Raw genomic sequence first — 15,752 nt, 5'->3', positions numbered from 1 at the left:
TACTTGTTCAATTTGGACTTTAGCCTCTTCCACATTATTTGCCAGTAGTGCAAGATCGTCTGCAAATGTTAAGCAGTTTAGTTTTATATTTCTACCAATTTTGATGTTTGGTTGGCATTTCTTTCTCCATTCTTGCATGACCTTCTCCAGTACACTATTAAACAAAATAGGTGAGAGACCATCCCCCTGCCGAAGTCCAGTTTTGATTGTAAATGCCTCTAACAATTTTCCTCTAAATTTAACTTTTGCTTTAGTATTCTTGAGTGATTCCAATAAGGTTGATCAGTTTTCTGTGAACACCAAATTCTTGAAGGGTATTCAGTAACGGCTCCCAATAAATACTGTCAACAAAATAAGTCAACAAAAGTGATGACTAGATTCTTACTTCGAGCTCTTTGATACTTCATAATGCACTTAAAACTGATTTGATCTGGACAACTTCTGCCCGGCTGAAATCCTCCTTGGTACTCTCCAAGTTCGTGGTCCAGTTGTTCCTGTATTCTTAAGTAAATAATTTTAGAAAAGATGTTATATGTGAATTCAACAAGAGATAGCCCTCTATAATTATTGGGATCTGACCTATCACCTACATCAATAATACATTTATACAAGTTTCAGAGAGTTTGATAATTGGCATTCTTCCATTATTCTGCAACCAACTGATTTTCTCCTGCTGCTTTATAGTTCTTGAGCAAGTTAATGGCTTTGATCACTTCCTCATATGTTGGTGGTGTAACCTTTTCTAGTGATGGTTTTTTTTTTGTGTGGGGTCAGACTCCAGATATTCTCTTTGGTCTTTGCAGTTGAGTAATTTTTTGAAGTAGACTGCCAAGATATTTGCATTGTCTTAGTTATGTGCCATTTTCCCATTTTCATTTCTCAGCATAAGTGTTGGTGGAGTATACTTAGATTGATACTGTTTAAACGTCTTGTAATAATCCCTCGTTTTATGTTTCTTGAATGATTCATCTATTGTACTGAGCATTTCATTCTGATGATTCCTTTTAATTCTTCAAATTTCTTTAGCTGCTTGTCTTCTAGCATTAGTTAGTTCTGCTCTGGATTTGTCAGATTTTCTTTGATCATTTAACCATGCTTTCTGCCTTGTTTGAATTGCCTTATCACACTCCTTGTTCCACCAGACATGTTTCTTCCTCCTTTTAATGGGAGCAAGTTCTTCAGCTCCTGATTTCAATTTATTAATTAACACCTCTAAGTCATCACTTAGTTGTGTTTTAGATCTCTCCAAGTATACTTAATTATTCATTAAATAAGTGGGGTCATAATTTCTCTTCCTATTGTATTGGGCAGGCTTATGTTTTCTCTTTGGTGTCAACTTGATTTTTATTTCAGATGTATAATGATCTGAATCAATGTCTATTCCACGGAGAATTCTGACATTATAAATTTTCTTATAATAATTTTTATCCATTGCAACATGATCAATTTGGAATTCCCCCAATTTTATGTTAGGACATTTCCAGGTCATTAATTTGTGTGGTTGCCTCTTAAATCTGGTAGTTTCCAAAATAAATCCAAGGTCTGTACAAAGTTCAATTAACCTTTGACAATTCCTGTTTGTTAATTTATGAGCTGGCCATTTTCCTACTACTGGGTGGTATCGCCTTTCTCATCCTATTTTTTGCGTTATAACATATGCATCAGGGATGTTTGATATCATATGGTCGACCATATTCTCTTTATATCGATATAATAATGCAATCACTCATGAGAATCTGACATAAATTAGTTATTTTGAAGACTAAAAAGACACAAGTTCAAAATTCTAGCTGCAGCTGATCAACTCATAACCTCTACCAATCTACATACTTCTATTTAAGAAACTTATCTCTTTTCCTTCACTTCTGGAATGATTTTATGGCTTGTTCATGCTCTGCTGTCGAGGGCGATTGTCGTGCTGCATGGCTGACTATGTAGATGTCATATGCAATGTTGGTCCAGCTCGGTTTAGCTTGGGTTTATCCAGGTAGCCTGCCTCCCATCTTTTAGAAAGCCATCGTCATCTTGTCTTGCTCAAATATAAAGACAAAATATAATTGTGAAATCAGCTGTTGCATGTTAATCATATCAAAGCCTTCTAACATACTATAAAAATGTTTCCTTGTGTGATCTCTAATATCTATCAGACCTCCAAGATATCTGTATATACATCACAATATATATATATATGTTATATGGATTTACTTAATCAATTTTCTAATGATAATATCGCGATATCTCGATCATTTGCTTCTCTGGTTAATACTATCTTCTTATCTTTAATATGGCTAGTCTCCAAATCTTGTCATGGGTTTTAAATGAAAATAACGTGCTTTATGATATTCTGATATGCTAGGTATTATATCGTTTTATCGCTGGTGATATCTTCTTTTCTCAAATTGCCTTCTTTTCTTGATATATTTTTACATTCCAAATTGCTTCCTAATTGTGATACATCTACTCACTAAGCTAGACAGTTATTTGTGTTTTTGTGCAGTGTTGGTATTTTAGCAATTCGAATCCCTGTTTTGTCTTTTTCACTGCCATAATGATTATATGTATTTTGACATTTTGTTAACCTGAGCTTCTGTGATATTCTATAAAGTTATTCACTATGTTTAATTTTGTTGTGGCTAATCATGTTTACTCCAACTCGACTGAATTTCACTTCTGGAATAGTGGAATGTCACAAAAGATGATGTCGAAAATGACAGATTATGGGTGAATGTCTGTTTCAGCATAGCTCTCAACCATACTAGATACTCATATAGATTACTATCCGGAAAAATTACTGTAGAGGCAAGAAACCTCTAGAAATGTAAAAATCCAAAAATGACCAATATTAATGGCGAGTTCATAGTCTTTAGGATAGCTGAGATGAACCATGACACTGTGGATGCTGTTTGAGCCAAAGTTCATATCAGAACGAGGGTTAGAAGGGGTTAAAGGAATGTCCAAAATGACAAGGATCATGGATGTATGTGTGCATGTTCCAACATAGCTCTCAACCAAACATGATACTCATGACTTATGGTTTGGGAAAGAAAACTGGTAAGGCACCCATACAGGCAAAGGTAGATAGGGGTGGGAAGGGGGTGAAATATTAAAATAATATAAAACGACCAATATTAAAAGTGAAAACGATGTATGTTAATATAGTTTTCTTTTGCATTTAATTAAACGGTCTAGAAACATCTAACACAGTTGAATTAATAAATGCAGGCAAAGCCACGGGCAGCTGTTAGTTGTTGTTGTTTGAGTCATCAGTCCATGGACTGGTTTGATGCAGCTCTCCATGCTACCCTATCCTGTGCTAACCTTTTCATTTCTACGTAGCTATTGCATCCTACATCTGCTCTAATCTGTTTGTCATATTCATACCTTGGTCTACCCCTACCGTTCTTGCCACCTACACTTCCTTCAAAAACCAACTGAACAAGTCCTGGGTGTCTTAAGATGTGTCCTATCATTCTATCTCTTCTTCTCATCAAATTTAGCCAAATCGATCTCCTCTCACCAATTCGATTCAGTATCTCTTCATTCGTGATTCGATCTATCCATCTCACCTTCAGCATTCTTCTGTAACACCATATTTCAAAAGCTTCTATTCTCTTTCTTTCTGAGCTAGTTATCGTCCATGTTTCACTTCCATACAATGCCACGCTCCACACAAAAGTCTTCACAAACATCTTTCTAATTCCGATATCAATGTTTGAAGTGAGCAAATTTCTTTTCTTAAGAAAGCTCTTCCTTGCTTGTGCTAGTCTGCATTTTATGTCCTCCTTACTTCTGCCATCGTTGGTTATTTTACTACCCAAGTAACAATATTCATCTACTTCCTTTAAGACTTCGTTTCCTAATCTAATATTCCCTACATCACCTGCCTTCGTTCGACTGCACTCCATTACTTTTGTTTTGGACTTATTTATTTTCATCTTGTACTCCTTACCTAAGACTTCATCCATACCATTCAGCAACTTCTCGAGATCTTCTGCAGTCTCAGATAAAATAACAATATCATCGGCAAATCTCAAGGTTTTGATTTCCTCTCCTTGGACTGTGATTCCCTTTCCAAATTTCTCTTTGATTTCCTTTACTGCCTGTTCTATGTAAACATTGAAAAGGAGAGGGGACAAACTGCAGCCTTGCCTCACTCCTTTCTGGATTGCTGCTTCTTTTTCAAAGCCCTCGATTCTTATCACTGCAGACTGATTTTTATACAGGTTGTAGATAATTCTTCGTTCTCGGTATCTGATCCCTATCGTCTTCAGAATCATGAATAGCCTGGTCCAATCAACATTATCGAATGCCTTTTCTAGATCTACGAATGCCATGTACGTGGGCTTGTCCTTCTTGATTCGATCCTCTAAGATCAGACGTAAAGTCAGGATTGCTTCACGTGTTCCTACATTTCTTCTGAAGCCAAATTGATCTTCCCCCAACTCAGCTTCAACTTGTTTTTCCATTCTTCTGTAAATAATACGTGTTAAAATTTTGCAGGCATGAGATACTAAACTAATAGTGCGGTAGTTTTCACACCTGTCAGCACCGGCTTTCTTGGGAATAGGTATAACAACATTCTGCTGAAAATCGGATGGGACTTCTCCTGTCTCATACATCTTGCACACTAAATGAAATAACCTTACCATGCTGGTTTCTCCTAAGGCAGACAGTAATTCAGCGGGAATATCATCAATTCCAGGTGCCTTGTTCCTATTTAGGTCACTCACAGCTCTGTCAAACTCTGACCTCAAAATTGGGTCTCCCATTTCATCAGCATCAACAACCTCTTCATGTTCCAAAACGAAATTATCTACATCGTTACCTTGATACAACTGTTGGATATGCTCCTGCCATCTTTCTGCTTTTTCATCTTTCCCTAGAAGTGGCTTTCCATCTGAGCTCTTAATATTCATACACCTAGATTTCCTTTCTCCAAAGGTTTCCTTGATTTTCCTGTATGCAGCATCTACCTTTCCCAGGACCATACAGCCTTCGACATCCTTGCACTTCTCCTTCAGCCATTCTTCCTTAGCTACCTTGCACTTTCTATCCACTTCATTCTTTAATCGCCTGTATTCTTTTCTGCCCTCTTCATTTCTAGCATTCTTGTATTTTCGTCGTTCATCAATCAGGTCTAGTATCTCCTGAGTTATCCACTGATTCTTAGTTGATCTTTTCTTCCTTCCTAACATTTCTTCAGCAGCCCTACTGACTTCATTTTTCATGACTCTCCACTCTTCCTCTACTGTGTTTCCTTCAGCCTTTTCATTTAGTCCTTGTGCAACATGTTCCTTGAAACAATCCATCACACTCTTTTCTTTCAACTTGTCTAGATCCCATCTTTTTGCATTCTTTCCTTTCTTCAATTTCTTCAATTTCAGATGGCATTTCATGACCAACAAGTTGTGGTCAGAGTCCACGTCTGCTCCTGGAAAAGTTTTGCAATCCAACACCTGGTTTCTGAATCTCTGTCTAATCATAATGAAGTCTATTTGATACCTTCCAGTGTCTCCAGGTCTCGTCCACGTATACAGCCGTCGTTTGTGGTGTTTGAACCAAGTATTGGCGAGGACTAAATTATGGTCAGTGCAGAATTCAACCAGCCGACTTCCTCTTTCGTTCCTTTGTCCCAATCCAAATTCTCCTACTGTGCTACCTTCTCTTCCTTGTCCTACCACTGCGTTCCAGTCTCCCATCACAATTAGATTCTCGTCACCTTTGACATATTGTATTAAATATTCTATCTCCTCATATATTCTTTCAATTTCTTCATCATCCGCTGAACTAGTAGGCATATAGACCTGCACTATTGTGGTGGGCATTGGTTTGGTGTCTATCTTGGCGACAATAATTCTTTCACTATGCTGGTCGTAGTAGCTTATCCGCTGCCCTATTTTCTTATTCATTATTAAACCAACTCCTGTATTACCCCTGTTTGCTTTCGTGTTGATAATTCGGTAGTCGCCTGACCAAAAATCCTGTTCTTCCTGCCAACGTACTTCACTTATACCAACTACATCTAACTTTAGCCTATCCATCTCCCTTTTCAGATTCTCTAACCTACCACAACGATTCAAACTTCTAACATTCCACGCTCCGACTCGCAGAATGTCAGTATCCATCTTCCTGATGATCGCCCCCTCTCGTGTAGTCCCCACCCGGAGATCCGAATGGGGGACTAGTTTACCTCCGGAATATTTTACCCGGGAGGAAGCCATCATCAGTACATCATTCATACAGAGAGAGCTGCATGTCCTCGGGAGGTGGTTACAGCTGTAGTTTCCCGTTGCTTTCAGCCGTGTAGCAGTATCAACACAGCTAAGCCATGTTGAGTATTATTACAAGGCCGTATCAGTCAATGATCTAGACTGCCGCCCTTGCAACTACCGAAAGGCTGCTACCCCCCTTTCGATGAACCATTCGTTAGTCTGGTCTCTCAACAGATACTCATCCGATATGGTTGCACCTGCGGCTCGGCTATCTGCATCATTGGGGCACGCAAGCCTCCCCACCGCGGCAAGGTCACATGGTTCGCAGAGGAGTTAGTAAGACAATAAAATTGTTTTAAATACCTCCATATTTTATTTTAGTCATTGTTATTGCTTTAGATAATTTACACAGTCTGTTTTCTAATTTTGGCAGTATGAAATAATAAAAATAAAGGTACAATCAAAATACTTCAAATATTTAAATGTAATATTATGCACTGTAAGTCAGAGTATGTTACACAATACATTGTTGTAGCTAATTTCCTGTTGCCCTCATGTTCTGAAAATGAATCCCTATTAAGAAACACAAATAGTACAGTAACTTTACATTGTCATACACAGTGTGTCACCATGCTTTCCATTGAGTGATGTTTCGGCGCTGATCCAATAAAATTCTCTTGTAGGCTAAGAAGGACCGTTCAACATCGCAGGAAGGCACCGGTGCATATTTTAAATGAAAAAACTAACTGGTTATGGAATGAGGCTCTTCTTGTTCACCACTAATGATTTTTCAGATACGGAGCTTGAATAACCTAGATTTCATTTCAAGACTGCAAACTCTGACCGAAGAAAGGCCCCTAGTACAGTAACCCAAGTTTCTGAGAAAGGATTAATGCTGTTGTATTTCACAGACAGTGTTAGAAATCCCAATTATAAGGAATTTTAAAAGCTACTTTACCATTCGAAATTCATTCTATACAAGATGAAATTCTCCAATTACTTTACTATAGTCTGTAAATTAAACGAGCTGATAAAATGTAAAATTTATTGTTTTTATTTAGTAATTACTCAGACATGTACCAAAATGTTACATTCTTCATATACATGTGGAAATGTGTAATATTACTAAGATTATGTAAAATATGTACAATGAAACCCAGGCATAACCATAGCAGAACTGCAATTCAGACAATTTTAATTTTTAATTGTCTACAGTTAAAAGAATGGAGTATATAACTAAATAAGATTCTGGGCGTAACTTATTTCTAGCGTTGTACATTAAAATTATTGGTGAGCAGCTTTAAATAAGAGAACCCAGTCATTATTCCTCTGAAACAATCTGGTCATGAAGTGAAATTACCTCTCCAGAAAAATGAGAATGTAACAAAATAAAATGAGTGAAACTACAATAAATGATGATTTTGTATTTTTATTTCTAATTATAATGCTAATGTACTCTTCTTTTTTTTTTTTTTTTAAATCTATTTTTCCCTCATTCTTTTCAGATTGCAGCACAAAGGAAAATTCTGGACCAAGCGAAAAAGGCCAAATACCTGTGCTCCCAATCTCGAAAATACAGAGATTCAGATATGATTGTAGAATGTGAAAGGATAATTCTGCTTACGTGTGAGTACTGACTCCATATGAACCACATTTTGGTAAATAGGCAATTTTCATCAGCACCATCCTCTGACAAATATATTATCTACTTCCATTAGACATACTTCATTATAGTACTGTAAGTAGGCAGGCATATATGAATTATGTCAGGTTAAAAGGGAAATTTTCAGGGACGGTTTTGCTGAAGGCATTACTGAAAAACTTAGAGAAACCTCGTAGATCAAGAGTAACTTCAGAGATGTGACAAGTGAATTCTAGATGAAAACATATAAACAAACACAAAATCTAGTAGAAATTAGTGTATAACTCTGGCAATACTAAATCTTGGATAATGAAAGACTTTAGTAGAAGAATGTAGGAAATTAAGAGGGGGAATTAGAAATATGCGACTAAAGAATGAGGTAGATCAGAACAGAACACTGAAATATAAATGTAAAGATGATAAAGCATGTATTGGTTTAGGAAAAAATGATTTTGTAGCATAAAGGAAAGTTAAAGAATGGGAATTCAGCAAACCAACAGTAAAGCCCTAGAAAAGAACTAAATATAGGCTACTGTGAAGAGAAGCTGTTGATATGAACAAGATCATAGGATTACTTCTATATGCTGCGTGCGGCCCCTGGATGAATTAAATGTGTCTTGCCACTTAATTTAGTTAAATGGAATCATGAATTTAAGGTATAACTTTGTGGTGGACTGTTCTTGGTGAAGGAATATTCATTGTTGGTATAATAAAATACACTTGCAATATGTATACATGATCCTCCTCCTCCTGCAGGACTTGGGCATACTCCATTTAAAAGATGGCGCTCTGAATCAGTCTAAACAAAGTCAAATAAAGGACACTTCCTCTTAAGCATTGATACTTTGTCATTAAATGAATTTTTCATCTAAACAGTGTTATGTGGCTGAAGATGTTAATAATATACGAAACGTGTACCTACCACTTTTAACCAATAAGTTGCCTTAAGCAATTATGTATCGACAAGGTGGACAATCGATGCGAAGAGGAGTTAGATGGTGCCAGGTCGGGGAAGTACGCTGAGTGTGGAAGGATGTCCCATCCAAGTGATTTCAAGTTGTCTTTCACTTGTTTTGCTGTGTGAGACAGTGCATTCTCATCTAACAAAATCACTTTGCCATGTCTTCTGGCCCATTCCAGTCATCTTTTGATGAATGCGTTGTGCATTAATGGTTTTGCCAGGCTTCTAGAGTCTTCTCACTTTTGTGGTCTACCAGAGCGTGCGCTGTCTTTCACATTGAAATCACCACCTTGAAATTGTTGAAACCATGCCTCAAATGTTCTAATCGATGGAGCGTGTCCACCATATATTTCTACTAGCAAATTATGACTATCCACAGCATTTTTCTTTTGATTAAATGAGAAAAGCATTGTGTGCCACAAATGTTCTTTTTCAGGCACAAGCGTCAACATCATCACTGAACGATACAACAGACGCTGGTGTTTGGCGGACTCAACTTGCGTGTGTTGGTAGGTTAATGTCAGACAAACTGATGAGTGTGTGTAATTCATACCCTGTATACTGTTCACTGGTGACATCTCTTAGTGAAACCAGAAAATACTTATGCACACACCTGGTACATTGGTCTATTTTCAGACCCACTTTGCTGAACGGGAGTGGAAATTCAGTGGATTCAGTTAGAGTAACAGATATGAAAATGGTGAGAATGACCGCTGGTACAAACAGGTGGGAACAATGGCAAGAGGGTACTCAGAATGTGGAGGTAAAATCTAAGTTAGAAATGAACTTGATGGATGAAATGATATGCATGAACTGGCTTCTGTGGTGGGGTCATGTGAGGTGAATGGAGGAGGATAGGTTGCCTAGGAGAATAATGCAATCAGTCAGGGTAAGAGAAGTAGAGGGAGACAGACGATGGTTAGTTTCTGTTTGTAATGATTTAAATATGAGGTAAGGAAACTAAATGAGGCTGCAGAGATAGTTTTAAAATGAAGGATTGTTAAGGCATATAGTAAATTCAGAGGCTTGCAGACTGACCAGTGCAAGTCACAACAGTCTACTGTATAATGTATGTAAACCTGTATATATGGCATTTGTCGATCTGGATTTCCATTAAGTTTGGTTGTGTATATTTTGTGGGAGTTCAAAATGGTGGTTTTGGTTTTGTATAAACCCCCAGTGAATTCAGTGATTTAGAAACAATATTGGCCCTAAAACCTACCCAAGGACAGTTGGATTCTAAATATGAAGTTTGGTAGAAATATATACAGTAGTTTTCATGTATAGACAAACAGACAAATAGACACCAAAGCTAAAACCTATGCAGATGGTCATTATTACACCCAAAACAGATAACTGTATGGAAATTTTGTCAAAATAGTCAATGTACAGACATATGGTCATTAAGATTTTTATATAGATGGCACTGTCTGAAAATTTTGAGATTGCCCTTTTCCTTTTTTCCTTGCCATTTCTCCCTCTTCCCACACGAACCTGTCATTCATTCATTGGGTTCCTTTTGATACTGCTACAGGGAGAAGTAGTGAAAAGTTACTACAGCATACAGGGGAGTTTAGAGAAACAGATTGCCTGCAATCAATTGCTAAGATACACTAATGGGCTTTAGCAGTACGGGCGGGCATTCAGTTTCCTTCTGGTAGGCCTAAATTATTAGTTAGGAGTTAAAATGAATGAAGTTGGAAACTAATTTAGATATTGGCCTTTCATCAAACCTTCTGGATATAATGGTTTTTGCTTACTGTATTCTTGCCAGGATTTAATGTCTTCTGGAACTGAGAATCATGGATGTAGCAGAGTGTGGAACTGCAGCCAACTTTCTTTACTTCTAGAGCAGATATAAGAGAAATTTGAACTTGAATTATGCTCTAAACTGTTTTGCAAGGCGTACTCATATGGTATGTAAAAGAGATAATTGAAAAGTCAAGAATTCAATGGACACCGGAAATAACAGAAGTTCAGGCATTTATTTTGGCCAATAAGAAGCCAAGTAGCAGTTATATTTTAGAAAATGGGCAATAACATTTTGAAAATATTCATTTAAAAATCACAAAATGAAAATCTTCTGCCTTTTCCCTGTCACTTGACCAAATCAGGAATGACCGGGCGAGTTGGCCGTGCGCGTAGAGGTGCGCGGCTGTGAAGCTTGCATCCGGGAGATAGTAGGTTCGAATCCCACTATTGGCAGCCCTGAAAATGGTTTTCCGGGGTTTCCCATTTTCACATCAGGCAAATGCTGGGGCTGTACCTTAATTAAGGCCACAGCCGCTTCCTTCCAACTCCTAGGCCTTTCCTATCCCATCGTCGCCATAAGACCTATCTGTGTCGGTGCGATGTAAAGCCCATAGCAAAAACAAATCAGGAATGGAATGAATGAAGCCCTGTTCTAGTGGCAAGGATAGGAATTATGCTGGCTGTCAAAGCCTGTTGCACTCCTCTGGGACAATGGCTAATGACTGATAGATGAAATGATATAGGAAAGTGTTGCTGGAATGAAAGATAGTAGGGAAAACCCCAATACCTGGATAAAAACCTGTCCCACCTCCGCTTTGTCCAGCACAAATCTCACATGGAGTGTCCGGGATTTGAACTACAGAACCCAGTGGTGATAGACCGGCGTGCTGTCGCCTGAGTCATGGTGCCTCTTAACCCATTCGCATCCTATTTAAATACCCATAGCAGTTCACTGAGAAAACCCATTTAAATCCTTTACTACGGCACACACTGTGAGGATGTGGGCCACGATGAAGTCGGCACCACAAAAACACACTGAGGGGTCTTACGCCTTCAGGAGTTAAAAGCATGTAGATCTTAAATGACATATCCACAGCCTACACAAAACTACGGCCTCTCGGGAGGTCACGTGGTCTCGCCGTAGACTTGCCCACAGTCATAATTTGTATCACTTCCCGCGTCATCAGCACTACTACATGCATCACTTGAACTCGAACTAACAAAGAGGCATTCCCTACTCGTCGCCACAGATTTCGCTTAAATTTATAGAACATGCAGGGCTTGGCTAGAAATGAAAGTACGCAAAGTGAGAACTCCAGATAGCCAAGCGTATAGAAAATAAAAATGTTGACGCGGCTCTCGCACCGTATAAGCCACTTACGTTAGTGCGCACACCGAGCAGTAGTTGGTGTAGCGGTAATAGCTTGGACTAGTAATTCGATGGTCGTAGGTTCATCATCACTTTGCATCATTGAATTACAACCTCATTGAGGATTTCATAATACCGTTCACTGTTAACTCTCTCTTCCAAAATTCACATGCCCAGTAATCCTTCCTATCCAATGATTGCTTAAACCATCACTTATCTGCATTTCATAGAATTCTCTCCAATAGTTTTAGGAACTTCTCTTGCATAACAATGGCAGTTGTGTCGATTTAACATTCCCATTCACCTGAAACATAGCTTCATCTGAAATATGCAAATTTTTATACCAAGATTAATTTACTTCATATTCCCTTAACACAGTTGCAACCACCTGTCAAGGTCATCTTCACTCAGTTCATGAACACTAATCAGCTTTCTAATTCTCACACCTCGAAACACAAGAGACGCTGGACTGACTGATGTAAAGTTCACATGCACCTTGGCATATTGATTTCTGGGGGTTATTCCCAAATGCTTCCATGATCCTTTCTGTTGCTGCCGTGATCCTTTCTGTTGCTGCTGTGAGGTCTTTCCTGGAGGTTTTCCCTTCTGAATGATTCCCGTTGTCAGCAGTCATCTCGACTTTCTCACAGTTGACGGAAACTATATTATGATAAAATCGCGTCTCGCGTGTCTGAGCCTTACAATCATTCTGAAAAGAAATCTCCCATGCAGCTATGGTAAATTGCTGCTGCAGATTTTCATTTTGATTAACAGTGTAATCTAATTTGTTTTTGCATAGTTCTGTGACTATAGTAAGGAGCTTTGACTTTCTGATGGTGCCATTCTTCCATCTTCAGTCAGTCAGTCAGTCCTGATCTGCATTTAGGGCAGTCGCCCAGGTGGCAGATTCCCTATCTGTTGTTTTCCTAGCCTTTTCTTAAATGACTGCAAAGAAATTGGAAATTTATTGAACATCTCCCTTGGTAAGTTATTCCAATCCTTAACTCCCTTTCCTATAAATGAATATTTGCCCCAATTTGTCCTCTTGAATTCCAACTTTATCTTCATATTGTGATCTTTCCTACTTTTAAAGACACCATCCAAACTTATTCGTCTATTGATGTCCTCCCAAGCCATCTCTCCACTGACAGCTCAGAACATACCACTTAGTCGAGTAGCTTGTCTCCTTTCTACCAAGTCTTCCCAGCCCAAACTTTTCAACATTTTTGTAAGTCTACTCTTTTGTCGGAAATCACCCAGAACAAATCGAGCTGCTTTTCTTTGGATTTTTTCCAGCTCCTGAATCAAGTAATCCTGGTGAGGGTCCCATACACTGGAACCATACTCTAGTTGGGATCTCACCAGAGACAAATATGCTCTCTCCTTTACATCCTTACTACAGCCCCTAAATACCCTCATAACCATGTGCAGAGATCTGTACCCTTTATTTACAATCATATTTATGTGATTACCTCAATGAAGATCTTTCCTTATATTAATACCCAGGTATTTACAATGATCCGCAAAGAGAACTTTCACCCCATCAACGCAGTAATTAAAACTGAGAGGACTTTTCCTTTTGTGAAACTCACAACCTGACTTTTATCCCCATTTATCATCATACCATTGCCTACTGTCCATCTTGCAACATTATAGAGGTCATTTTGCAGTTGCTCACAATCTAGTAACTTACTACTCTGTACAGAATAACATCATCTGCAAAAAGCCTTATCTCTGATTCTACTTTACACATATCTATATACATAAAAGAACATGTCCTGACTGACTGATTCATCATCGCTGAGCCAAAACTACTAGACATAATGAAATGAAATTTTGGGGATACATTCATATTAATATGTAGGTGCTCGCTAAGGAAGGATTTTTGAATATTCCGTCGCTAAGGGGGTTAAAAGGGGGGTGCATTTTTAAAATTAGTGTATCTATATCTCAAAACTTTAAAAGTTTACAGATGTAAAAATTAGTTTTTAGAATCTCCTTTAAAAATAAAGAAACATATATTATTTTGTTTTAGGAAAATCCCAGTAGGACGGGTGAAAGGGGGTAAGAAAGTGATTGAATGCCTTTAATAAGGATACTTATATATCAGGAACTGTAGATATTACAGACCTGAAAATTGGTATATGGGATCTCCTTTAAAAACAAAGAAATGTGTATTTTTAGTTTTTGGAAAAACCACTGTGGTGGGGGTGGGGGCAGGGAAGGGGTAAAAGTGACTGAAAATGGGGTTGAATTCTTCTAATTAGGATAATATCATCTCAAGAACTGAAGATGTTACAGATGTGAAATTTGGTATTTGGAAGCTGCTTTAACAGTAAAAGAAACACTTATTCTCAGAAAATCCAATGAATGGGGGGGATTTGAAAGAATTGAAAGATTAATAGAATTAATACAATTAATAGAGGATACTTACATCTAATAAAAACTAAAGTTGTTACAGACGTGAAAACTGGTATTTGGATCTCCAGTAAAAACAAAGAAAATGCGTTTTGGTGGGGGGGAATCATCTTGGTGGGCGGGAGTGAAAAGGAGTTTAATTCCTTTCATGAAGATGTTAGTTGTGATAATTGGCATTTAGAAGATCCTTTACTATTAAAGAAACAAATACTTTTTGCTGGAAAATTCACTGAAAGTGGGAGGGGTGAAAGGAAGTGAAAAAAATGAATTATGTTTATGGGGATACTTACATCTCAAAACTGAAGGTAACAGACGTGAACATTGGTATTTGGAATGTCCTTTAATAAACATAAAGAAACGCGCCTTCTCACCACTGGGTTCCGTGGTTCAAATCCCGGTCACTCCATGTGAGATTTGGACAGGTTTTCCCTGTCATCGTTCATTCCAGCAACACACTCCAATTTCATTTCCTTTGTCATTCATTAATCATTGCCCCAGAGGAGTGCGACAGGCCTCGGCAGCCTGCACAATACCTATCCTCACCGGTAGATGACCGTCGTTAAAATGTGTGGACCGCGCTGGAAACTTGTCTTGGATGGGTAATGACTACGAAAACAATGCAGCCGTGGGTCCAGTACCGCCAAAGAACCCAAGAAGACACTACGCTGGATCTTCTCAAGGATTTTATCCGTATTAAAAATGCTTATAGGAAAAGATGGCATAGATTTAGGGACCCAACTGACCGGGTGAAATACCTGGACCTATCCTGGGATGTACGAAATCGATTGTTGGAAAGAAAGATTGGAAAATGGGAGGAACTTTGCGTAATCTCTCAAACGAGTCAGATAGCGAATTTTGGTGGATTCTCTCAGAAAACGAGTCAGATCGTGAATTTCAGCGGATTACATATAAAAAGTTAAGCATTCAATTATAAATTTCAGTATAATACCGTAGCAAAGCACGGGTATCTTGCAATTTGATATATATAAGGAAACATAAACGTCCAATAATACTGCCTTGAGGAATTCCCCTCTTAATTATTACAGGGACAGATAAAGCTCCACCTACCCTAATTCTCTGAGTTCTGTTTTCTAGAAACAGAGCCACCCATTCAGTCACTCTTTTGTCAATTCCAATTGCACTCATTTTTGCCAGTAGTCTCCCATAATCTACCCTATCAAATGCTTTAGACAGGTCAATCGCGATACAGTCCTATTGACCTCCTGAATCCACGATATCTGCAATATCTTGCTGGAATCCTACAAGTTGGGCTTCAGTGGAATAACCTTTCCTAAACTCAAACTGCCTTCTATCAAACTAGTTACTAATTTTGCAAACATGTCTGATATAATCAAAAAGAGTACCTTCGCAAAGATTACGTACAATGCATGTCAAACT

General features: G+C 38.1%; 1 protein-coding gene across 2 annotated transcripts in view; it reads left to right on the top strand.

The window, feature by feature from the left end:
* The window catches only part of LOC136874182 (anillin), a 138,267-nt gene that overhangs the window by 65,306 nt on the left and 57,209 nt on the right, over nt 1–15,752 (top strand). For both annotated transcript variants that reach the window (XM_067147775.2, XM_067147774.2), the window contains exon 6: nt 7,718–7,838. In XM_067147775.2, coding sequence (XP_067003876.2) covers nt 7,718–7,838 — 121 coding nt within the window. The remainder of the gene's footprint in view (nt 1–7,717; nt 7,839–15,752) is intronic.

This window comes from Anabrus simplex, chromosome 5 (genome assembly GCF_040414725.1).
Source record: "Anabrus simplex isolate iqAnaSimp1 chromosome 5, ASM4041472v1, whole genome shotgun sequence".
In the NCBI taxonomy this organism is placed as follows: Eukaryota; Metazoa; Arthropoda; class Insecta; order Orthoptera; family Tettigoniidae; genus Anabrus; species Anabrus simplex.
This window is presented reverse-complemented; position numbering and strand designations above follow the sequence as displayed.